At 35.9% G+C, this 26,925-nt stretch overlaps 1 protein-coding gene across 9 annotated transcripts in view; it reads right to left on the bottom strand.

Annotated features, from left to right (window-relative positions):
• Positions 1–1,479: 1,479 nt before the first annotated feature.
• Positions 1,480–26,925, bottom strand: part of DCTN1-p150 (dynactin subunit 1) — a 40,767-nt gene continuing 15,321 nt past the window's right edge. For 4 of the 9 annotated variants that reach the window (XM_089712753.1, XM_089712755.1, XM_089712757.1 and 1 more), the window contains 22 exons: positions 25,490–25,632; positions 23,972–24,151; positions 23,598–23,732; positions 22,967–23,099; positions 22,412–22,618; positions 21,643–21,727; positions 21,125–21,230; positions 19,643–19,805; positions 19,074–19,240; positions 18,060–18,200; positions 17,246–17,431; positions 16,673–16,804; positions 15,643–15,765; positions 15,062–15,201; positions 13,863–13,987; positions 12,684–12,722; positions 6,186–6,270; positions 4,759–4,921; positions 4,037–4,156; positions 3,529–3,639; positions 2,812–2,909; positions 1,480–2,199 (listed from right to left, as the gene is read on the bottom strand). In XM_089712753.1, the coding sequence (XP_089568879.1) occupies positions 2,115–2,199; positions 2,812–2,909; positions 3,529–3,639; positions 4,037–4,156; positions 4,759–4,921; positions 6,186–6,270; positions 12,684–12,722; positions 13,863–13,987; positions 15,062–15,201; positions 15,643–15,765; positions 16,673–16,804; positions 17,246–17,431; positions 18,060–18,200; positions 19,074–19,240; positions 19,643–19,805; positions 21,125–21,230; positions 21,643–21,727; positions 22,412–22,618; positions 22,967–23,099; positions 23,598–23,732; positions 23,972–24,151; positions 25,490–25,632 (2,867 nt within the window). In that variant the 3' untranslated portion in view covers positions 1,480–2,114. Of the gene's footprint in view, positions 2,200–2,811; positions 2,910–3,528; positions 3,640–4,036; positions 4,157–4,758; positions 4,922–5,105; positions 5,224–6,185; positions 6,271–8,387; positions 8,551–12,683; positions 12,723–13,862; positions 13,988–15,061; positions 15,202–15,642; positions 15,766–16,672; positions 16,805–17,245; positions 17,432–18,059; positions 18,201–19,073; positions 19,241–19,642; positions 19,806–21,124; positions 21,231–21,642; positions 21,728–22,411; positions 22,619–22,966; positions 23,100–23,597; positions 23,733–23,971; positions 24,152–25,489; positions 25,633–26,925 lie in introns of those variants that run through there. The other 5 variants (XM_089712754.1, XM_089712756.1, XM_089712759.1 and 2 more) reach the window with 5 other exon arrangements.

Raw genomic sequence — 26,925 nt, 5'->3', positions numbered from 1 at the left:
CCACAAAAAATTTATAAAATCGCTGCGTTACGACGTGAAAGACAAACAAATGAACAATTTTGCATGTATAACTAGTAAGGAAGTAAATGGGCCTATGTGATCCTCAGTATGAAATGACAGGTTAAAAAAACTTATTCAAAAGAAAAGTGTTTTATGTATGACATAATATTACTTGCTCTGTGTTGTATGATACTAATAGACTACAGGCCCATGTTGAAAAATTTTTGGGTCATTTTAACCACCAGGTGACCTATCTAGAACGATACAAGAGCATAAAATAATAAGATTCAGCACTGTGCCGTCACTTGTAAGCTGTCCACCTGAGTGCAGGTGAGAATTCGAAAGTAGAGATTTTTTTTCCTCTTGTCTCCATGATTTTTGTACGGCGTTGCGGAATAATGGATTAAAGCAAAAAAAAAAAAGAAATCAAATGACCAAATTTACCCCGGCAATTGTCCGAAAATAAAAATAAATTCCGACTTTGTGGACCACCATTTTTGTACGGCATCTGTGTCATACTATTTCTATATGGGCCTGTAGTCTATAATTATTGTAGCTGTGTATAGTAGATTTAAGATCGCAGCTACTCGTATGTATAGCAATATCAACTCGAAAAAAACTCAAGTCTTGCTCAAGGAATATACTACTCTCTACCGAGAGGTCTCTCTTTTCCTCACCAGATATTTAGAAAAAGAAGTTAACCCTTTTTGATTTTGAACTATTTAAGTAGTTACAAGACAAAAATTATTTAGAATCTCTCTAGCATTTTTAGTTGTGAGAGCGAACTTTCATTAAAAAAAACTGTTAGATAATAAATAATAATATAGCACAAAAGATTGAGCGTTTGAAAAAGCTAATCTCAGGAACCTGGTTTAACTGAACAATTATTTTTATTTGCTTAAAAAAGGTATGTATTTTGATATAGTTAGATATGGAATTATCAAAACCCATTCTCTCGTTTAAAAACTAATAAAATCCCTACTAATATTATAAATGCGAAAGTAACTGTCTGTGTGTCTGTTACGCTTTCCCGCTTAAACCACTCAACCGATTTTGATGAAATTTGGCACAGACAATCTTTAGACCATGAAAAAGAACATAGGCACCTTTTATCAAAACACAACGCGGAAGCTAGTTCAGAATAAATGAAAATTAAATTTTGATGAGTATTTTTACGAGACAAATTTTTGACCCGAAAGGATTAGCCCAAAGCCGGGACAAGCAGCGAGTTATCACTATCACTACATAGTATAAAACAAAGTCGCTTTCTCTGTCCCAATGTCCCTTTGTATGTTTAAATCTTTAAAACTACCTACGCAACGGTTTTTGATGCGGTTTTTTGTAATAGTGTGAGAGCGAGTGCGAGTGATTCAAGAGGAAGGTTTTAGTATATAATTTATTAGGATTAAGACAAAGCGGGCGAAGCCGCGGGCGGTAAACTAGTACTATGATATAGGAAAAGGCAGGTAAATAAAACACTTTTTAATAAATATGCATTTTTATTAAGTACTGTTATAATTATTATTGTAACACGCATGCGACGGCCTCTTCTTTGACATAACCAAAGCGGTGTGCGCGCGCTTACTTGACGTTTGACATAGACTATAAAGTGAATACAGATTATCTTCTTATATATAAAAATGAATCGCAAAATGTGTTGGTAAGCGCATAACTCGAGAACGGCTGAACCGATTTCGATAATTCTTTTTTTATTATATTCCTTGAAGTACGAAGATGGTTTTTATGTAGAGAAAACGTAAATATGTACCACGGGTGAAGCCGGGGCGGACCGCTAGTAAATTATAATTTTATACATCTGTCAATTGAAGAAACAAAATAAAAAAACATTAGTATTCGCGCCAATTTTCCTAAAGCATACAATTGTCATATTAAAATAATAAAAAGCTTATAGCAGCCAAAATAAATAAACGATTATACAATAAAAGATTCTTCTCATAGCTACATAATTAATTATCTATAATTATTATTAACATTTCACAACTTACAATTTCATGAACAAAATATATAAATTTTTCATTCATACTACTTACAATAAAGTAATTTTAAATATATTGGAATAATGGAAAAAAAATACTTTTTTAATATAAATATTATTACGCGGCGCACACCGTATGGTCTAAAGGCTTCAAGTCCAACTGAACTTCATCAGACTTTAATTCTTCAACCAACTCTCGTAAACTGTGAAAAAAAAATACATTATTTTTTATTTATTTATAATCTTTTATATTGCATACAAAAACAGAAAATACAAATCTATACTAATATTATAAAGCTGAAGAGTTTGTTTGTTTGTTTGAACGCGCTAATCTCGGGAACTACTGGTCCGATTTGAAAAATTCTTTCGGTGTTAGATAGCCCATTTATCGAAGGCTTATAGGTTATATATCATTACGCTAAGACGAACAGGAGCGGAGCCACGCGGGTGAAACTGCGCGACACAGCTAGTTTTATATAAAAACAGGACATTTGATGCAAGGCTTTATTGCTTCAAGCAATTTCTTCCAATTAATCTATAATATAATACAAAAAAGTCGTAGGAAAGTGATCTACAATCGATATCGAAGTCAAAAATATAGTTATTAGAATTTTTGTCTGTTTGTATGTCCGGGCTAAACTGTAAAAGTACTGTATGAATTTACTTCAAATTTGGTACAGACATAGCTTGAGACCTGAAAAAGGACATAGGTTTTATCCCGGAAATCCCACGGGAACGGGATCTTTGCTGGCTTTTCTTTGACTACGCGGGCAAAGCCGCGGGCGAAAGGCTAGTTAAATAAAGAAAATACTCACTTGGCCAATTGCGATGGAGTCACGTATATTGTGTCGTTGTCGGTCGCGTTGCCGGGATATTTTATTGTACCAATGTCCACTGCTTTGCCGGTGAGTGCCTGAGAAATAATACAAAATGTTGAAAAAAAAAACTGAGGAAAAAATTTAAATCTCATTTCCCAGCTCATGTCACAAGCCCAACTCATGTCAAACTCATAGAAGCAATTTTGAATTACATAGTTTTAACATTTACCGCCGATTTGGAAAGCAGTTTCTGCGGAAAAGAACCGACAACAAACTCCGTGTCTTTGTCACTCCCCCAGCTCATGTCACTCTTCCTTACTCATGTCAATCTCGCAACTCATGTCACTTTTGCAACTCATGTCAATATCGCAACTCATATCAATATCGCAACTCATATCACTCTCGCAACTCATATCAATATCGCAACTCATGTCACTCTCGCAACTCATATCAATATCGCAACTCATGTCACTTTCGCAACTCATGTCAATATCGCAACTCATATCAATATCGCAACTCATGTCACTCTCGAAACTCATATCAATATAGCAACTCATGTCAATATCGCAACTCATGTCACTCGACCAACTCTCAAACATTTATTTATTCAATAATACTTCTAGAAGCACTTTTCAATCGTCATAACATAGTTTACCGCTTCTAACTCATGTTACTTGACACACTCATATCACATAACCAACTCATATCACTCACCGCTGTCAACTCAGGTGCGGGGAACTCAGTGAAGTCGGCTTCAACACAACGCCAAGGTCGGTGGATGGATATCAAACTTCTGGCTTCGGCTTGAAGCGCGAATAGTCTCTCCTGTTAAAATAAAATAAGTAAGTATGGTATGTACTTTGTGTATTAGAATAATTATGAAGGGAAGGTTAATCCGAAAATATATGATTACCACTTAAAGATTTGCGAAATATTTTTTACATCAATCGATTTGAAATAAAAAAAATCCAATTTTGCACGCATAAGAAGTGATTTAAACCTGGAAGAGAACATTCATATGAAATTATAAAGAATAGAAAAAATTCGATCACGAGTCCGGACTCGAACCCGCATCCTTTTACGCCAATCCGGGGCGGACGCTTGACCAACTCAGCTACCCACAGAGAACATACAATTGGTTCAAAAAAATGTTTCTCTAGACATTTTTTCCCTGTTCCTTCTTACTTTCCTACTCTCTCTCTCTCTCTCACACGCTACAAACCTCCAATTGCCGTCTAATCTCTCTCTGTTTCTCCTTGTGCTGTTGCAGCGCCTTCGCGTACTTCCCCGGCTCTTCGGGGAACTTGACGAGACCTGAACGTGCCACGAATAGCGTCCATTCCTTAAAAAAATAATAAAAACATACTCATACTTTTTTTTTACTACTAAATAATATATTAATTGTGCATGTCGTTGAAGAATGGTCGTAGCAACTCAGAAAATGTTGCATAGTCTGTGTGCTTTATGCGTGTTTTTGTGCGTGTTAGTATGTTTGGCTGAGTATGTGTATATGTTTTCCTGCCTTATGCGTGTGATTTCTCACCCTCTTCTCTACGTGTGCGTACACTTACATGATGCGGCACCTTTATTCTGTGTATGCATATAGTACGTGTCTATGTCGTGTGTGGTGTATCTTTGTATGCAGGCGCGTTGTTACGTGCGTGTTTGTGTCTGTGTGTATGTACGTTAGCGTGTATAAATGTGTTGCGTGTATGTATCTGTATATACTCACAGTATGCAGCGCCGCGAGGTGCACCTCAAGGCGCGCGGCGGCCTGCCGGCGGGTGTAACGTGTGTGTATGTAACGTATTTGTTTGCGTGTACGTGTATGTGATGTATCTGTGTCTTCGCGTGCGTGTTCGTCTGTGTGATGTTACATGCGTGAGTGTGATGTATCTGTGTCTATCTTTGTGTGTTCGCGTGTGTATCTGTGTGTATACTCACAGTATGCAACGCCGCGAGGTCCGCCTCAAGTCTGGCGGCGGCCTGCCGGCGGGCGCGCGCGGCCGGCGCCGCGGGGTGCTGCAGGGGACGCAAACTGCGTATCGCCGTGCGTTCTGCTCGTGCGCACGCCGCGATACGGGCTGAGCGTTCGCGTTCCACACGCCTGGTGGATGAATACAATATTTAAAAGATAGAGTAATTGTCGAGAAAGCTTTAAGTACATAACTTATTAGGTTAAAAAGCGGGCATGTTATAGCTATAAAGGCCATCAAGCTAGTGGGTCGTCTAATTATCGACAACCACTACCCATGAACATTTGTATTTATTAAGGATTAGTGATAAGGAAAGTATTGACGATGAGATTAAAGGAATTGACTGAGATATGTGAGGGAAAAGATGCGTATAGCGGTGCGCTCTGCTCGTGCGCACGCCGCTATGCGGGCTGAGCGTTCGCGTTCCACACGCCTAGTAGACGAACACAATTTAAATTTGATTGATTGTAAGAGCAATCGAGTTAGCAGGTCGTCTGCAGATAGTGATAAGCGACCGTGGCACATGAACAAAGTATTGACGACGGAATTAAAGAAATGGAAGGGAAAATAGCATAGAAATCTAAATAACAAGACACTAGAAGTCGTAAGCGTGCGTGACCTTGTCGCCACTCAGGTGATTTTCACATCACCAGTGCATTCGTCACTGTTCAGTTGCTCTGGAGACGTATGAGTGTATACATGGTGTGTTTCAGCAATTCCCATTGCGGAAATTCTTCCACAAGTTGTAATTATACTTATAAAGGAATAATATTTCATCGGAAAATATTTTTTTTTAGAAATAATGCCGTTTTTCCTTAAAATTATAGAATATTTACAAGTATTACGAGTGCAACCATAGTAATCGAAATAACAATGAATGACACAGTCGACCATTCTTATTATCACGTTTGTTCGTATTGGAGCAAAAAGTCTCATATACTTAGGAATGTTATTCTAAAATAAACCGTAAATTCGTGCGTTAGGATACATATTCAAAAGCTTAATGTAATAGTTTAGTTAGTTTTCACTAAAATCAAGCTGTCCAATAAAAGGCATAGTTTACTTGTGTGTACTGTTTAGCTTTCGGTTTGAATGTGTTGATTTTGGCGACAGCGGTTTTCATACGAATTATGACATTATAGCACTTCTATGTGTCTTGTTATTTTGATTTCTATGGAAAATAGGAGGAAAAGATTGAAGTGGTAAAAAGAGACGCGTAGACAATTTTGTTTCAAGCAGTTTTTGAATATGATTGTGAGTTTAGTTATTTATTGGATGTGAAGACGAAGAAAAATCTATCCGGCAGAACACAGAAGGCTGATCACTTACTTGTCCTTAAAGAAAATCGGTCAGTGAAACTGATGTATGAGCCCCTACCCGTGATAAGTTACTTACCAGCTAAGAACTTTGAGTTGATGTTGCAACGCTTCATTGACTTCGCCGGTGGCCACTCCTGGAGTCACCTTAACCGGTGTTTCTTCTATAAGAAAAATTTACTTTAAAGATAAGAACTAAGACGAGGAAGACTCTTAAAACAAGGAAAGAGCTTGGGAGTTACCACCACGTATTAAAGCAATACTAAATCTAGTATGGAAATCTAACAGAGCTATATAGCACGACATATGTCGTCTTTAGTCGACGAGAACGTTAGTGGCACGTGGATTTGTGAAACGCGCAAGTTACTTTCCTTGTTTTAAAAATTAATTTCAATTTTAAAATGCTATAAAAGGAAAATAAACACGAAAGCTTAATTCTAACACATGTAATGGTTAAAACATCAATAAAATGTATGAAAAATTAATTACATAGATTTTACAGTAAGACTAGATAGGACTAACGGTGCATTAACATCAAAAGAGCGATATGCTCATTGTAACCAAACTATGTTTTGTCCTTGACTAAAAACTTGACTCCTTCATTTGTTTGCAACGAACCTATCGGAAAATACCCGATAATTTTGAAGCTCTTGTGGTATTATAAGTGAAAATTAGTTATATTAAAACAAATTCTGTCATACAAAATTTCCATATAGCAAACAAATTGGGTAGTTTATGGGATAACAGAATTTTACGCCTTACAGAAACTAACCTATTTGCTTCGATATCCCAAAATGATATACCAAAACATGCCATGGAATTGACAAATTTTCGAGATCCAATTTCCACTTATTTTTAAAAACAGAACTTAATTGATATAATTTATCAATATTGCAGAAACAATATGGTATTGACAGAATCCATTTTAATTAGATAACAAAATAATATTAAAAACATTAAAATGAAAGCTCGCCATGCCTGCAAATTAAAAAAATGCGCAAACTTGAGCGTATAACCCCTCGTTTTCACCAAAGTATAATACATGTATTTTACAAATTTGATGCAATGTTTTCGTTTCTCCTAGACATGTGTAAAACATGTTGTATACAAAATTTGATACATGTAGGATAACTTATATGAAACTTGTTGGTTGAAAACTTCTAGCTGCCTGATCTAAGTTGCCTACATGTTTATGATCTCTTGTTTTTGTTGTAGCAATACTTGTAGAATTCGAGACAAATTCAGTCGTACCTACTTTTATAATTTCTATTAAAAAAAACTTGTGATATGTATGTATGTTGAAAACTTTATCCAACAAACATGGATAAAGTTTAAAACTTGTTTGTTACTAGTATTATACAGAAATTGCAATAAAATAAACAATACTTATCTAAACCACGACAGTGTTTTGTAGGTGAGAACGCTATCAATGGATCAGACAAGTTCTACCATGTCACAGACTTCAGTGTAAACGCAAAGGTGTTTTATACTTGTATAAATACTTGTTGGCTACAAAGTGTGAACGAAAGAATGTTTGAGACAGTCTCAATACATGTGTAAAATAAATAATTATGTTTTGAAAAGTATTCTACAAGTTTTGTATCAAACTAGTATTTAACTTGTTTCTTGGTGAAAACGAGGGGTAAGGCTGTCATGAACTTTGCCACATGCCTCCCCAACCTATATCCTTCTTTATGTGATTCAGAAACAAGATAATACCATTTTGCATCATTATCTGTTTTTGTTCTTGTTAATCTTGTATACACGCAGTTTTCTTTCATTTCAGTAGGACTTGTGTTTTACTTATTTTTGTAGAAAAACGTTGCTAAAGCACAGACTTTGGAGCCCGCGTTGACTATATTATAACATAACGTAAAAACATATATTCCTCCGTAAATTCTTTATAGTTATATGTATAAGAACTTTTCAGTGATACTCTTTTAATTTTCTTGAAAATTGCCATCGAAAAAAGTTAATGCATTGCTTTTTTTATTATCATATGAAGATATTCATCATGATCTATATTCATATAGATTCATGATTTCTATATGAATCAAAAATTAAAATTCGGCAAGGCTTATTTGGCATGTATCAACAGTGAGACCCTTTTAGAATAGTGTTATCAAAGGGACGAAGAAGAAGTTTATTTAAGGGACCATTTTTTATTTATTAAACACTTTATTGTGCAAGAAACAAAATATACATAAAAGTTACAAAAATAAGTTTATAAAAGCACAAAGGGCGGCCTTATCACTGGCCAGGCATTTATTAAATAATTGACAACACTCGTTATTCTATTACCAAATTAGCCTTGTCCCGTTCCAAAAAGGTAAAAAAACATACAGCAAAAATAAAATGCATGCTGCACAAAGACAATAAACATTATTTATACACATATATCTTACGTGGCTCCTCTTTCTGTGTCGTTGCCGGCGGGGCCACAGCTAATGCAAAAATACTTATATTAGTCTTATAATCTTATAGATCTAAATAATATGGCCCACCATGAGTTTTAAAGGATAAACTTATACTAGTTGTGCCCCGCGGTTTTACCCGCATTTCTCCGCTCCTGTTGGTCTTAGCGTGATGATAATATGTGTATAGCCTAATAGCCTTCCTCGATAAATGGGCTATCTAACAATGGGCTATGTTTCAAATCGGACCAGTAGTTGCTGAGATTAGCGCGTTCAAACAAACAAACTAACAAACTTTTCAGCATTATAATATTAGTATAGATATGAGTGATAGCTTTTAAAATTAAACAATATATTATTAAAATTAAAGTTGTAGATAGCCTAATAGTCCATTGAATAAAAAGTTCTAGAGTGCGTGAGTTAGTAACGTAAGATGTTTCTTCGGAAACATGTCAAGAGTCCCTAGGTAATAAACATACTAAAACCCCGGGCCACTAGGAGGAGCCCCGGAGTGGGGGGAGGGGGGAAATGGGTCCATTTTTTCATTTTTTGCTTAAATCTCAAAAACGGTACATGTTAGAGAAAAGCTTTCAAGGAAAAGTTGAAAGGCCATAAAATTATCTACAAGTTGTACCTGAATCATTTTTTCCTATATCCTACCGTTTCTGAGTTATACGCAGTAAAACATGATTTTGGCTCAAACAATTTCCACATCAATCGATCAAAAAATATTTCTTTCTTTCAAAAAACTCAAATGTGCAACTTGTGACCGGTACTGATAAATAGCTCTTAATTATTTCTATAATTGGTAAAATAAACACATTCCTCAATGGAAGCCTTTAGGAGGAATCGATTGTCAAAATATTATATTAGGGCAGTTTGAGTTACTGAACTTGATCTTTTTATTTTTTTCTTCCAAAAAACTCAAAAGTGCAACTAGTGACCGGTACAGATAGATTGCTCATAATTGGGTCTATCATTGATAAAAATACCAGATTCCACCACGGAGGCGTTTACGGGGAATTGAATTTTATTAGGGTAGTTACGATACTTGAACTTTTTATTTTTTTTCTCCAAAAAAACTCAAAAGTGCAACTTGTGACCGATACTGATAGATTGCTCTTAATTAGGTCTATAATTGGTAAAATAAACACATTCCTCCATGGAAGCCTTTAGGAGGAATCGATTGTCAAAATACTATATTAGGGTAGTTTGAGTTACTGAACTTTATCTTTTTATTTTTTTCTTCCAAAAAACTCAAAAGTGCAACTTGTGACCGGTACTGATAGATTGCTCTTAATTGGGTCTATAATTGGTAAAATAAACACATTCCTCCATGGAAGCCTTTAGGAGGAATCGATTGTCAAAATATTATATTAGGGTAGTTTGAGTTACTGAACTTGATCTTTTTATTTTTTTCTTCCAAAAAACTCAAAAGTGCAACTTGTGACCGGTACAGATAGATTGCTCATAATAAGGTCTATCATTGATAAAAATACTAGATTCCACCACGGAGGCGTTTACGGGGAATTGAATTTTATTAGGGTAGATACGATACTTGAACTTTTTATTTTTTTTCTTCCAAAAAAACTCAAAAGTGCAACTTGTGACCGGTACCGATAGATTGCTCATAATTAGGTCTATCATTGATAAAAAAACCAGATTCTGCCATGGAGGCGTTTAGGAGGTATTGAATTTTATTAGGGTAGTTACGATACATGAACTTTTTAACTAACTACCCTAATAAAATTCAATTCCCCGTAAACGCCTCCATGGTGGAATCTGGTATTTTTATCAATGATAGACCTAATTATGAGAATTCTATTTGTACCGGTCACAAGTTGCACTTTTGAGCTTTTTGGAAGAAAAAAAATAAAAAGTACATGTATCGTAACTACCCTGATAAAATTCAATTCCCCGTAAACGCCTCCGTGGTGGAATCTGGTATTTTTAGCAATGATAGACCTAATTATGAGCAATCTATCTGTACCAGTCACAAGTTGCACTTTTGAGTTTTTTGGAAGAAAAAAATAAAAAGATCAAGTTCAGTAACTCAAACTGCCCTAATATAATATTTTGACAATCGATTCCTCCTAAAGGCTTCCATGGAGGAATGTGTTTATTTTACCAATTATAGAACTAATTAAGAGCAATCTATCAGTACCGGTCACAAGTTGCACATTTGAGTTTTTTGGAAGAAAGAAATATTTTTTGATCGATTGATGTGGAAATTGTTTGAGCCAAAATCATGTTTTACTGCGTATAACTCAGAAACGGTAGGATATAGGAAAAAATGATTCAGGTACAACTTGTAGATAATTTTATGGCCTTTCAACTTTTCCTTGAAAGTTTTTCTCTAACATGTACCGTTTTTGAGATTTAAGCGAAAAATGAAAAAATGGACCCATTTCCCCCCTCCCCCCACTCCGGGGCTCCTCCTAGTGGCCCGGGGTTTTAGTATGTTTATTACCTAGGGACTCTTGACATGTTTCCGAAGAAACATCTTACGTTACTAACTCACGCACTCTAGACCCCCCTTGGAGGGACTCATTCAATGGACTATAATGTCCTACATGTTTTAAGTCAGCAAGGTATCATTTCTACACCAACTTTCTTGTAAAAAATTCACCATCGAAGAAAAGAGGACCAAATCGATGGTATTTCCATTAAAAATATATTTAAAAAAAATAATTACAATATAGTAAAATAATGTTTACATACACACCAATAAGTCTTTTAACATATTAATATTTTACGACATAATCATAAAGTTCATCATCAAAAAAATTTTTTTTTTAAATATTTTCTCGTTTCAAAGTTTTCGCTAGGAATCGAACCCTTAAAGCTTAAAAACGGCGACTGAACAATGTCACCATAAAAATAAACACATCTGACTTTTCATTCATCCCTCCTTAAAATAATACGATCCATGCCACTATTAAAACATTGAATTAAACACAAAAGCCACAAGGCACGTTTCCACTACGCAACATTTGACGCTAAAGATGTTCTACGCACAACAGCGCGCGACGTTGCCAGTTGGTTCGTATCGTTTCTAGAAGTAATGCGACGTTGCCAGTTGGCCGCGCGACGTTGCCAGCTGACACGTATCGTTGCGAGCTGGCGTGCGACGTTGCCAAACCGCACGTTACTTTGTCAGCAAACGCGCGACGTTGCCAGCTTGTTTTAGTTTAGACTTTAGAGAGTCATCGTTACTTGAACGTCTAAATATGTTGTTGTTTACTTACATTTTGGACATCATGTCACGCGCCGAATATTGCTAAGTGGAAACGCGGATAATTTAAAATGAATTGAATAATATTCTGCATGAGTTTTTAACATAAATATACCTTTATAAATATAAATTATAAAGAATAGAAAAAATTCGATCACGAGGCGGGACTCGAACCCGCATCCTTTCGCGCCAAACCGGGGCGGACGCCTAACCAATTTTTTTCTATTCTTTATAAATTTATATTTATAAAGCATTTGAATGCCGTAAAACCAAAAATATCAAATTCAATAAATATACCTTTTTAAATTTCATTGGACATCAATTACCTTATACTGTGTTACTTGAACCCTTTAAAATTATTAAGCCGTATTAAAAATAAAATATTAATAACATTACGATGATGACGTCATGTATGTGTGTCACAAGACACATTTGTTAAAGAACGTTAATAAAATGCGTAAACATAAAAGTTTTAGAACGTTGCGAAAGTGTGAAGGACATTGGACTGTCAAACTAAATATTTTTAGATCGATATATTAAAAAAAAAAATATCTCAATAATATTAATCGATGTATATGAATCGAAACATCGAATATTTAAGAAGTTCTTTGTAATATTAATAATATAATCAATTTATTTCAAAAATTAAAAACGTTTAGGTCCCAACCTTTTTTTTAACACAAACATGTCTGTTTTCTTCTAAATAAATAATTATTAATATACCACTCAACAAAAAAATCAATATAGGAAAAACAAATTTAAAATATCTTAAAAATTAAACCAACGACGTTATCTTGTCAACTCCCTATCCCAGTTTAAACAAAAAAAAAAAATTTTCAATTATTTTTTCTAAATATTTTGTCCGTTTGACAGTCCACACCTCCGCACATGATGCATGCATACGTTAGAACTACACATATAGTCTTACGTGAAAAGTCCCGAACTGTGGGCATAGGCGGCGTCACGGCTGTAAGTATGTCATATTTAAAAAACAGACAAACACACACACACACACAAAAATATTTGCGTATGAATATTTCTTGCACATTCTCACACACAAATACATTTTTATAAAAATAATCTATAATAAAGTTAATAATTGTAACACAAGAAAACAATACAAAACAATAATACAAATAAATAGATATAAAACACAAGTGTCAGAAGTGAAACTTCTTTGGCAAGATTGAAAGATACCAAAATCGTCGCCTTACTCCATGACGTGACTGTATTGCCATGATGCGACCTTGAAATTTTAATCTCAACGCGTCTAAAGAAGTTTCTCTTCGAAATAATAATTATACACAAAAAAAACGAAACGATACGTAAATTGACTCGACTACGGACAAAAAAGAATGTAGTAATACTATACGTTCGTCTATTCTACACGAAACGTTCGTCTAGTCTATTCTAAACTTCAAACTTACACTATAAAAATTGGTAGTATTCGTGTTTTTGTTATCTTTTTATTCTTAGTCATGTACTCTAAGGGCTGATTTTTCAATTCATGGTTAAAACTTATTCATCGAATAACGTATTAAACTACCATTTCAAAAATGTATTCTAATTGTCCGTATATGACAGTTTACAGGTGACATTTTAAAATGTTCGTGTATTAATACTTTATTGAACGAATGAATTTTAACCAAGGATTGAAAAATCGGCCCTAAAATAACTTGAAAATAAACCGTACGAATATACGATTGCCAAACAAAAAAAAAATAACTTTAAAACAAAATAATCAAATTCAGCTTTCAACATTTTGATTTAATCTCGTTTTAAATTGAATTTGATATAATCTATTTCCAATATGCACACAATTAAGTGACTTTTTTCATTTTATTTTAAATTTCTATCTTACAAACCCATCTGATATTGATTTTCTATATCTAATTTCTAAATTTTAAATATCATTTATATTACCCTAAATTTCGAATCGATTATAATTGCTTTCTTCTTTTCTGCAAAAATTTGAATTTGAATTTTCAAATTTCAAATTTCAAATACAAAAATCAAATATCAAATTTCAGAATTCAAATTTCAAATTCAAATTTCAAACTCAAAATTCAAATTTCAAATTCAAATTTCAAATCAAATGTCAACTAACCGTGATGCGTGCCGCCCCTCTTGGCGTACATCTTCAGTTTGTCCCTGAGCGCACCGCGCTCGCTTTCCAACGAGTCGATGTCTTGTTGCAGATGGTCCATCGTCTCTTCGAACTCTTTCTCTTTTCTGTGAACGATTAATGAATCACTACTCAGTAAATCAATTTTTAAAAATTTTAAACATGTTTCCAACTTGGATTGGAGGTACAAAGCAAAGTCGCTACCCGCGTCTGTCTGTATGTGAAAAAAAGTGAAGTCCCATGTCCCCTAGTGGGGTAAGGGGCAGATGCATAATGTATACGTCTGTTTCACTGATCGATTTTCATTAGGGACAAGTAGGTGATCAACCTTCTGTGTCCTGCCAGACAGAGACATTTTTTTTTCGTCTCCACCGGGTCAACTGGTCCGATTTGAAAAATTATTTCGGTGTTAGATAGCCCATTTATCGAAGAAGGCTATAGGCTGTATATCATCACGCTAAGACCAACAGGAGCTGAGCAATGCGGGTGAAACCTCGTAGCACAGCTAGTCAGTAAAAAGAATCAAAAATAATAAAAAAAAACCTAAGGTTCAAAATCCCCTAGTCAAAACTGTAATATCATATCTCAAATAGGCAATTGGAAAAGCAACTTTATCGCCATACAAATAAGGTCCAAACTAACCTCTTAAGCTGATTGTTAGCGTCTTCCCATTTCCTATGAAACTATTCAACTTTACGTTGACTCGATATGGGAAAAACAACCATATCCTAGTATTTAAGATACAAAATCCCAAAGTTGTTCCTTATGTTGTTATTGGAAAACCAACCTTATATACATATAAATAAGGTCCAAACTAACCTCTTAAGCTGATTGTTAGCGTCTTCCCATTTCCTATGAAACTATTCAACTTTACGTTGACTCTGTCGATATGGGAAAAACAACCATATCCTAGTATTTAAGATACAAAATCCCAAAGTTGCTCCTTATGTTGTTATTGGAAAACCAACCTTATATACATATAAATAAGGTCCAAACTAACCTCTTAAGCTGATTGTTAGCGTCTTCCCATTTCCTATGAAACTATTCAACTTTACGTTGACTCTGTCGATATGGGAAAAACAACCATATCCTAGTATTTAAGATACAAAATCCCAAAGTTGCTCCTTATGTTGTTATTGGAAAACCAACCTTATATACATATAAATAAGGTCCAAACTAACCTCTTAAGCTGATTGTTAGCGTCTTCCAATTTCCTCTGCAACTGTTCAGCCTTCAGCTCGGCATCTCTAGCGGCAGCTGTCAATTTTCTCTCGCCTAATTCTCTACGTATTTGCATCTCTGACAGTTCCTCTTGTTTCGCCTGAAAATTGTGTAAAAATAATGATATGATTAGCAAAAAAGAGCGTGTCAAAAGTGAAACTTCTTTGGCAAGATTCAGAGATACCGTAATCGTCGTGCTTGCGCCATGACGTGACGGTATTGCCATGACACGACCTTGAAATTATACTCGCAACGTACCTAAAGAAGTTTAACTTCAATAAACATAAATTTTTAATATTTTAGCAGTAAATTTATAGTTCAATTAATAGACGTGAATATTTATATCTATCTAAGTAATTGAATATAATATTATAAGGCGTTCCTCACTATGATATATTATTTAAAAACTAGAATTTGCTACTTTAAAAAATGGAATATATTTTTATAATGAACCCGAGTCTAAAAATATTTATTTCTTATAAAAAAAATTAACTACACTATTTTAAACGAATTTTTCTCAAGTAAATAAATTAATTAATACCTTCAGCGCTTTCCTAAGCTCCTTAATATCGGCTTCCTTGTTCTCGAGTCGGATTGTGAGGGTTTTGGTTTCTTCCAATTGCTTCTTAACATGTTGCGCTCGTAACACGATAGGTGGCGTTGGCTGTGAGAGAAATATTCTTTATTTATCTATTTCTTTAATAAGGTTTTTTAGGGTTCCGTACCGAAAGGGTAAAACGGGACCCTATTACTAAGACTTCGATGTCTGTCTGTCTGTCTCCAGGCTGTATCTCATAAAGCGTGAGAGCTAGAAAGCTGAAATTTTCACAAATAATGTATTTCCGTTGCCGCTATAACAACAAATACTAAAAAACCGGCCAAGTGCGAGTCGGACTCGCGCACCGAGGGTTCCGTACAAACCTTGTTTCTTTTGATTGCGTTGACATAGAAGTTTGATTTTGTTACAGCTTAAAGGTATTATAGACCTGAGTATTTGGTATGAATTTCAATTTAATACCTCTACGCGTTTATGAGGAAATGGGTAGTAAGTTTAAAATTATTAAAAAAAATATATTATGTGATGTAACTAAAAATTTATGGTTTTCGTAATTTTTCCTTTATCTATGCTATAAGACGTTGCTTCGTACCAAATTTCAAGATTCTGAGTTCACGGGAAGCACCCTGTAGGTTTTGATTCCCTTGCAAGTGTCGAAAATTTGCGGCATAAACGGCTGTATCTTTTGATTGCGTTGGCTTAGAAGTTTGATTTTTACACAGCTTCAAGGGACAGTATACCTGAGTAATTGATATAAATTTCAGCCTCATACCTCCACGCGTACCTGAGAAAAAGGGTCTTGACAGACGGACGGACGGACGGACGGACAGACGGACAACAAAGTGATCCTATAAGGGTTCCGTTTTTTCCTTTTGAGGTACGGAACCCTAAAAATTAAAAAAAATATATTCAGGGTTATTAACATTGTCCACACTGGTCCACGCTGACCCACGCTGGCCCACGCTGACACACGCTGGCCCACGATGGCCCACGCTGGCCCACGCTCGCCACTCACCTTGTCCTGCGCCACGTTGGTGAGCGACATGACATCATACTCCTTATCCTGCGTGAAGGCGGCCAACTTGCCGACATCCGCCGACACCACGGACAGAGCGTGCTTAATTGTCTTCACTGGGCCATGATCGTCCTGGAATTTTATAAGTATAAATATGAATTACTGGCAAATTTCACCGAGGACTGTTTGAACAACTATAAAAATTTTGTCGACAAGTATTATAAAAAAGAAACGTAACAAACAAGTTGTTCGATTGTCCCTAGATTAATAGAAGTACTGAACGGGTTATACCTTAAATTTTCACAGAAAAAGAGACAGGTGGATAAGTTATATAAATATGTTTGTGTGTGTATCAAACATGCGTATGTGTAGTTGATGAGCTATGCTTATGTGTGGTGTGTTAAGTGTCCGTGTGAGTGCCAAACTATACATACGCATGTTTGATACACACACAAACATATTAACACTATAAACTTTATTTTCTATTTATACTTTTTACTATAAACTAACCTTACACTTTTGTGTGTGTGTTTGTGAAACAGACACGTTTATGTGTGTGTGTGCTCAACTCACCTGTTGATAAATCTTATCCGTAGCCGCTGTCCATATAGCGGCCAGTGCTGTGTGAGCTAGCGGTGCTCCATCAGCCCTCTCCCCGGCTGTCGCTGCGCAAGCACAAGCTGCTCGAGCAGCTAGCGAAGCAGCGCGTGCACACCGCCATAGAGCTACCGCACTATCGCCGCGGAGACGCTCTACTAGCTGTGGATGATAAAAAAAATGCATTCCCACGTAGTGAGGTATTATGTTTCTGTTTAATTAATCGACTAGCTGCGCTCCGCGGTTTCACCCGCATTGCTCCGCTCCTGTTGATCTTAGCGAGATGATATATAGCCTATAGCCTTCCTCGATAAATGGCTATCTAACACCGAAATAATTTTTCAAATCGGACCAGTAGTTCCCGAGATTAGCGCGTTCAAACAAACAAACACTTCTGTTCTCTTTCTTTATAATATAAGTATACATATATTTAAGTACACTAATACCCCGACTTACGCTACACCGTTTTACGCGGTTTTACTTGCTGACCGTCGGGCATCATACTATTGGGAGGTAAAGAGTCATTGGAACGTAATAAGACACGAAAAATACCGTATTTAAAATGCAAACTAAATATTATCAAAGAATTTGCATGAAAAATGAAACTGGAAACTTTATATTATGAAAACATATAACCCGACTTATTGCATAAGTCCGAAGTACTACATCCTGTAATATAAAAATTAAAATATATTTAATATTATAATACATAAACTATTATTATTATATATTAGTATATGTACTCGCACTTCATCGATTTTTATTTACATAAATGTAACACAATCCATACCTGCAAGTCAATAGGCAGATTGTTCAGGTTCACACCAGGCGGTAGACGCCTCCTGACAGCTTTGAGCTGCTGCTGCAGCGACGAACAGCTCGACTGTATCGCTTCGTGCAGCTGGCCCAGTTCCAGCTGCCTTTCTGACGCCTGGAAACATTTAGTTGTAGGATATACATAGATATTTTGCGCTTCAAATAAGATTATGATAGCCATATGTTTATTATTTTTTGTTTGTCTGCTTCATGATTGTATGGTTGAGAAATAAACACACTTTTATTTTCTACTAGCGGTCCGCCCCGGCTTCGCCCGTGGTACATGTTTACGTTTTTTCTACATAAGAACTATCCTCGTACTTCAAGGAATATAATAAAAAAAGAATTATCAAAATCGGTTCAGCCGTTCTCGAGTTATGCGCTTACCAACACATTTTGCGATTCATTTTTATATATAAAGATTATGACGTCATAGCCGTCAATTTAACACAATGAATCGTCTTGTTAAAGCAATAACGTTGATATCAAAACTGATTTATGGCAAGATAAAATAAATTGTTATTTACATAAAAAATATTTGTGCTATGGCTCTAATACATTCAAACATAATATCGGTTTAGAGCGTAAAACACTTTTCCTGTACGTGTATTTGACAATACGCATCAACCGATTTTGACTTCAGGAAAATTCGAGACAGAAATTCCTGTACACACGTAAGACGTGAAACTTCTTTATGACCTTATTTTTTAAATTATTATTCACCATATGCAACTTTACAGAAATACGTCGAATCACGCGTGGTAGGGATAAGAAAAAGATGGCGCGTAACGGAAAAATGTCACGCGTAACGAAAAAATGTTACACTAAATTTTGTGGACCCCAAAATACAGGCTGTCCTAGTTTGGGGTCCAAATGTTACATGTTTGAACCTAACCCACAAATTGATCAATAAATGATTTTTATTTTATTTATTTATTTATTTTCCAACCCCGATAAAGAAGTTTCACTTCAATAAATAAATACTAACCTGCAGTATCTGCGTGAGCGCGCTCGCGTCCGCGTGCAAAGCACGTGCTAATGCATCAAGCGCACCGCACGACTGCACGACCACCTCGCGCGCCGCCCCCGCGCACACTGAGCTCATGCCGAGCGCCGCCCACATGGCCGACAGGTACGTCCAGCAGCGCTCGATGCCTGCGCATTTGAAAATGGAACGACTTTATGTATCTATAGCGAACGACCGTAATGAGAGGGCATCACTACTACACTCTTTGTAACACGAGTTAGAGGCAAACGTCACAAACTCATCGCTTAACCTATGACTCACTAGTCGCCCCACGCGCACCCCGCACCGCCGCGCTTGTCGCATAGATTTTAATAATACCTCAATGGCTCATGCCGAATATTTAGTGAATGTACCACACTAAACTTTTATTCGTTAACGTTTTACTTTTTTTATACACATTTATAAAAAGTGTAAGCCTTTGATTGATGATTGATGATGATTTATAGAAATCCCCACTACTCCAAAGTCACTCAGCTCCCCCACAATACCTCCCCCACTTAGCTCCGTCCGTGACGTCACCGGACACTCACCGTCCAGCGAGCAGTTCTCGTCCAGCTCGTTCGTCTTCAGCAGGTGCGCGGCGGCGTCGAGCGCGCGCTCCTGTGCGGCCGCGTCCGGCAGCGCGGACGCTGCTCGGAGCAGCACCTCCGGCGTGCACGTCTCTAGCGCGCCGCTCCACATGCACACCATGCACTGGAGGCATAACGTAAAATAATTACAACAAAAACGTGTGGCACTCGGGGACTGCCGCGGTAAAGCTATTGCATGCTATGCCTTCAAGCCACACCTCCGAGCCTGTCGGAGTGGGGAGCGTGAGATTTTTTGGTTACGGAATTTCTCGATTCGGTCCCCGCGCTCAAGGCCCGCGATAGAAGCTATGCAATAGCTTAATATTCCCCACTAGCTTTCCGCCAGCTTCGCCTAAAGAAAAACCCGTATAGTTCCCGTTCCCGTGGGTTTTCTGGGATGAAACCTATCCTATGTCCTTCCTCAGGTCTCAAGCTATCTGTGTACTAAATTTGAACTAAATCCATGCAGTACTTTTTTAGATCAGCCCGGACATACATACAGACAAACAGACAAAAATTCTAAAAAGTATATTTTTGGCTTCGATATCGATTGTAGATCACGACCCAAGTATTCTTTTAAAAAAATAATCAATTAACAGTTTTGACTTTCCTACGATTTTATGATATGTATATTGTATATAGATTATTGGAACGAAGTTCCCTAACGCGCGTTACGAAAGGGGACTAGACGGAAATATTACGACGAAATGTTGTAACGACACTTTTTGCTATAGTTGTAAGCTGTGCGGCACGCGTATGTTTTCTGTCTGTCTCTCTCTCTCTTTCTCATAGAACTTCTACTTCTCGACAATTTTTGAGCGTAATTTTGATTCTTATTTTCTCGACAATTTTTGAGCGTAATTTTGATTCTTATTTTATAAAGTACGTCAATTATATTAAATATCACTGTAAAGGTGACAACAGCGCTGACAAAATGCTCATCATTAATCTGTACACTATATTTCTACAAACCCAATAAATAGTTTTTAGTTTCATTTCTCTTAGAAACTTCAGTGCGAACTATCTAGAACTATAAAGGCTATAGCACACCCCGGACACTCCATACAAAATTATCGTTTTGACAGTCACACTGTAGAGACTGCAAATGTGTGTGTTAACGCTTTATGGTTGGCACATTTGTGACTAGCGTAAAAAATATTCGCGTTTTTCTGATGAAATACATCCGTAAACAGCACAATATCCATCCATTTTCTACGAAAAACGATAATCACAAATCCAAAATAATAAAATTACTTTAAGTCAATTTGATTAATGTTGTCAATCTTCGTTGCATATCGTCCTTTCAGAAAAATGCGCCATTTATAGCGTGATCGTGCGGGGTGAGGTAAGTGTTTAATTCTGCGGGAGGCGGAGAGTGTCCGTTCTGTAGCTTTTAGCTACTATTATGTATTCTGTGGCTATAGTTAAACAAATAAACTATACCTGTATCATCATTAGCTGATATTCGAGTTGACAACGGAAGCTATATTGCACGGCCGTGTGCGTCTTCGTTATAGCCTCTCTGTCCCACACGTTGACCGCTGGGAATCTAAAAAAAAACATTATTATTCGAGAATATTTTAAGTACAATATGGGGGTCTTCAAGCGTAGAGTGAACAGGTACCTTCTAGGGAAGCGCGTTCCATCTTAGACCACATCTCAGCTTAACATCAGGCGAGATTGTGGTCAAGCGCTTCCCCATTCCCAATAAATAAAAAAAAAGTAGTAACTTTTGATTTAATATTTTAGTGGATGAATAGATGTCACTATTTTCTGTGAGAACATGCTTAGCTGTCGAATACAATAAAATGTCGCCTTCCTTTGAATTTTGACGCATTCGTACGTATCGTGCCATGGTGCTCAGACGTTTTTTATACAACGTTCTTTTTATATTTTTTTTTTCTTTAGTTTAGACATAGACACATATCTAATGTTCTTTCATTAATTAGTCCAAAACTCACCTTTCCCTAATTTGTCCTAAAATGATTTCGGCTTTAGCGTTGAGACGTTGCAGAAGCAGTATGAACAAGATGGCGTCATGGTCACCTGAAAGGCATTTCACATCATCATTTTCCATCATTCTGCGAGCACACGTTTTTATTTTAAATACATTTTTAAAATTTAAACAAAAATATTTCTTTTAAGATAATTAAAAATTTCATTTACAATTTTTTTCTTTGCATGTCCAAAACATACTCCTAAAATTATGTATATTTGGAAAAACTCAGTAAGCATTCAATATAACTATAGTTATTTATTTATTACATGAAGTTTTAAAGCAGAAGTTTTTTCCAGTGTGGAAGAAAAGACAGGTATAATAAAAGGTCATCCTAGCGCCATAATTTTTTCTCCTAATCCTGATTTAAGACGCCATAGAAGGTTTTCTTTCTTCAATCCCACTTTAAAATGTTTTTCCTTTTTTCTTCAAACTTCCGAAGTATTCTAAAGTTGTTCTAACGCGAAGCCGTGAGCAAAAGCTAGTCAAAATCTATTTTTATTATAGTTTTACTTACCACTACTCCTGTTTTCCACAAATTCGCGGGAAAAAGCTAGTAAATCTATTTTTGTAGTGAAACTCCTTTAGGCGCGTTGAGAGTAAAATTTCAAGGTCGCGTCAAGGCAATACTGTCGTCATGGAGTAAGGCAACGAATTTGGTATCTTTGAATCTTGCCAAAGAAGTTTCACTTCCGACACATGTGCTCATCCATTTAAAATATCGTTCTACTCACCACCGCTGGTCATAAAGTGATCTGGAAGACACGCAGCCAACATAGTAGCCCTGGCCTTGGCCTGGTTCAGTTCCAGGGCTCGTAACTGCAGGTCTATCGACCTGGTGGAAGCCCTGGACTGCTGGACGAGGGTGCCCAGCTCTACTGGTGGGGAAGACCTGGAGACAGGCTCTGGGGTCGACTCTTGTTCTGAAGGCGCTGGGGAGCCTGGAAAATCGTTTTATCGTGAAACTATAACCCGTACAATTGTGAATTTTAAGACTTAAATTTGGTTTAAGTAAGGTTTACGGTAATTGTGTAAGTAATTATCCTAAAGTACCTTAAAAGTGAAAATGAGTCTCACACCATTGCTTTGATTTTGTCAATAACTACTTAACCTTATATTGAAAATTCTACCTTATAAAACCATACCATACTACTTATAAAATCACACTATTTCTAAATTACAGTTTTACATTTAAACACCTTGCATTTTATTTTGACTTATTCCCGAGTCAAAAAGTTAATAAACCATAAAAATGCGCTCATAAATATAAAAATACGATAAAAATTCACCTTGTTTAGAGTCCAACTGTTTGTTCAATTCGTTGTACTGTTCAGTCATTTTCTGCACCAATTCCCTGAACTTGACGATCGTCGTGTCTCGATCCATTATTGTTTCTAAGGCGGCTTCTCGCTCGCGGACCGCCTTAAAATTTAATGTAAAACTGTTTTAAAACTTAGTTGTAACGACCCATAAAAGTTTCAGATACAGCTGTGGTGCTCAAAAAACAACATATTTATTATTTGGCGATTATCTCTTTAATTAACTTGTATGCTACTAAAATTATTACAATAATATGCACAAATAGATTTAAATTTCAATTACATGATTGTATGGTAAAAAAGAGAGAGAAATCCTGGGAAAAAAGACCATTTATTATCTCTGAAGAAAAAAAGACCTGGTTAAATCCTACTAATATTATAAATGCGAAGTTTATGAGGATGGATGGATGGATGTTTGTTATTCTTTCACGTAAAAACTACTAAACCGATTATAATGAAAATCTGTAAGTACGAAGCTGAAGACCCAGAAAAAGACATAGGCTACTTTTTATCCCGGAAATCCATAAGGCGGCGGGCGGAAATTTAGTCATGAATGAATGTATGTTTTTAAAAATAATCTAAATAAGAAATAGATAATTACCTCCCTGGTAGCAGCATGGGCCATTTCCAATTCCTCGCGCAGATCCATCTCCAACTCTCTATTCGATTCGACCAATTGTTCATGGATCTCTTGCAGCGCTTCTAATTCTTGCACGTCTTGTTTCAGTTGTTCTACCTGAAGAGAAAACATAAAAATTCAGTAAATAAAGAGAAAACAAATAAAAAAATTCAGCTTGAAGTAAAATATGGTATTGAATACAATTATTATATGTCATTACAAGCAGTTACAAATTACAATAGTCCCCGTCATTTTCCATGGGTTTATATGAAAGCATTTTGAATCATCAAAATATACAAAACAAATAATTTACCACCGATTTAACCACATTAAATATCCCCAAATATTCCACCAACCTGGTCTTCTAACGCCATCTTCTTCTCAGCAAGCTGTTCCACCATCTCCTCAGCCCCAAGGGCCGCGTCCACTTGCTCCCGAAGGTCAGCCACTTGGGCCTCAAGTTCCTCCACCCTGGCTGATAGCTTCTCTTTCGTCCTGCTTAGTTCCGCTATTTCAGATTTGTACTGGTCTAGATCCTGGAAATTTTTGTCAAAAACTTTTATAGTAGAGAGGAAAAATATTTTTGCTGTTATTTTATATTTATTATTATTTATTTGTACACTATAATGTGGAGTTTAATGTGAAAAGATATTTATTCTTTAGTGTGACGGAGAAAAAATCTTTTACTGTTATCTTAGAGTAGAAAAGATCTTAATCCTGAAATTTGTAGGAGAATAATTTTATTGATTTTATAACCCATAGAAAAAAAGGGAAGCTGCCTTCGTGATAAACGAAAATTGTACATAAAAACACGTAACAAAATGAATAGATAAAAAATATAATAACGCAAAATGTGTCAATTTAATAAAGAATGTTGTAATCTAAGAAATAGTAAAATTTTTATTCATTTTGGACTTTACAAAATCGCTTATAAAATTATATTGCACGCAATAAAAAACAAAATGTTATTTTTTTAACACCACTACTTATTGTACAGTTTAATTGAAAACAAAAACAATGTTAAATGAATTAATTATAGGTTATTATGAAAAATGTCCTCTACCTACCATAAATATACACCAGCGACAATTTGCTGAAAAACCGCAATACTCAAATTAAAACATATTGAATATGACATGTATTTTATAGTCATATTTTAGGTGCAAAATCAACATGAGAATGTTATGTGCTTGTGTATGTATGTGTGAGCGCTGTTTCTGTATGTGATATGCGTTTAATATGTGAATTGCGTAAAACTTTTTTTTTTTGTGTGTATTTCCATAGTAAACGTATCTTTTTGTACGCAACAGAATTTCTATCTGTGCACTATAACTTGCACATCTATTTATGTGTTTGTACAAGTGAGTGTTTACTCATCATATATGCGCGTACGTGTACGTGTGCGTACACTACACATGCGCCCGTATCTATGTCTTTGTGCTCATGTGTATATATAAGTGCGTGTGCGTGTGTATGCACAACACCCTGCCTATTGTATTTGTTTATGTGATACGTGTATTTCTATTTGTGCGAACGTACTCGCTGCACATGTACGAGTGTGCGTGTGTACTTCACCATGCGCTATTTGTGCCCACCTACTTGTACATGTGTTTATTTATGTGTGTTTTTTTTTTACTCTAGATAGGGAAGCGCTTGACCGCAATCTCGCCTGATGGAAAGCTAAGATGCGGTCTAAGGTGGTACGCGCTTCCCTAGCAGGTACCGGTTCACTCTTCACTGGAAGACCCCCATATTGTACTCGTCGGGGAACACAGATTCAGGAAGCGCGTTCCAGTCCCAGATGTCCCAGATGAAGAAAATGCGTGTGTTTTAATGTGTGCGCCCTATCAACTGTGTATGTGTGTGTGTCTCACCTTCTGCATCTTCTGCATGGCGTGTTTATCGTGCGCGGAGAGGTCCCGGAGCCGCACTAAGGTCTCGCGCATGCGCACGTTCTGCTGCTGCAGCTGGCGCACCTCGTAGCCGGTGGCGCCGTCGCCCGCTGCGTACGGGTGCTCTGGTCAGCGGTAGGGCGGATTATGGACGCATGCTCGCCCCCTTGGTTTGTTTGTTTGTCGATGGTCTGTCTTTTGTCGACTGTCATTTGTCTTTTTTCGAATATATGTTGATATTAGAGATGAGATTGATATATTATGTTATAAGATTATTAAGAGAATTGTAATTAGGAGATTATTAAGAATATTTAGCTTTTTTATTTGTATCTGTCATTACATTGAGTCATTCAAGGTCCCTTTGATACCAAACCAATATTATGTCCTAGGCGCATGATTCACGCCATAAAAAAAATAATCAAACAAAAAAAGAATGAGCGAATAAGCAGTAAAAACATTATATTTCTATAAGTAGGTATATTTCCACGTCACGGTCAGTTTTATAAATACTGTGTTTATCTCATCGTCAGTCAAGGGAGCATGTTGACAGAAACACAAAACAACATGCAACAAATAATAAAACAGATGAATAAATATATTGTTTCAAATGAGTCAAATACCAAAACTTTAAATTAAAATATACTTACTTACTTTAAACTCTACTTTAAAATAATATTAAAAACAGCTTTCAGTGAGGACTCAGTTGAAACAAATGAACAAAAAATGAAATATATATACACGTATAAAATATAAAAGAAACAGCGCAAATACAGTCAAATGGTATTGAAAATAAAATGCGAAAACAAACATACTAAATGCGATTATTTTAATGGTATATTGCTATAAATACTATTATTAACTTGGTCATTCTATTATTTAATAAATACATACTTTAAAAAAATACTATAAATTCTAACCTCTATTGGCTATATCTGCGCTTGATATAGTTAGTCACACACACATTGACACACAGACACACATACGTACACTTTTTAACTGTGCGAACAGTTCTATAATGCGAAAATAAATATGTACATATATAAGAAAGCGATTTAGGATAATATGTAAAATACTAATATTTAAAAAAAAATTATGAAAAAATTGTTTGAAATACCTCAAAAGGCTTCCTTACCCCTCTCTGCATATTTTATTTATTTATAAGTAATTTCATGTACTAGTTCAGTTCAGTGCAAGTTATAAGTAAATATTTTTATTGGGTGATTAATTCTACCACACTTTTCCCTGCCCTATTCTAAACTATTTTGTAATTTTCTGTGGAAAAATTGAAAATTCTAAATTCAAGATCATGTTGTTACATACTTACTACATACTACCACAATATACAGATACAACCAGTAGGGAAACTTCATACGACACGTTCGAAATGGCTCACGCGCACAAGCAAGCGTTTTTACGAG

This window comes from Colias philodice, chromosome 29 (genome assembly GCF_061535455.1).
Source record: "Colias philodice isolate Cphi_HAF_F1 chromosome 29, ilColPhil1 Martin Lab GWU primary, whole genome shotgun sequence".
Lineage (NCBI taxonomy): Eukaryota > Metazoa > Arthropoda > Insecta > Lepidoptera > Pieridae > Colias > Colias philodice.
This window is presented reverse-complemented; position numbering and strand designations above follow the sequence as displayed.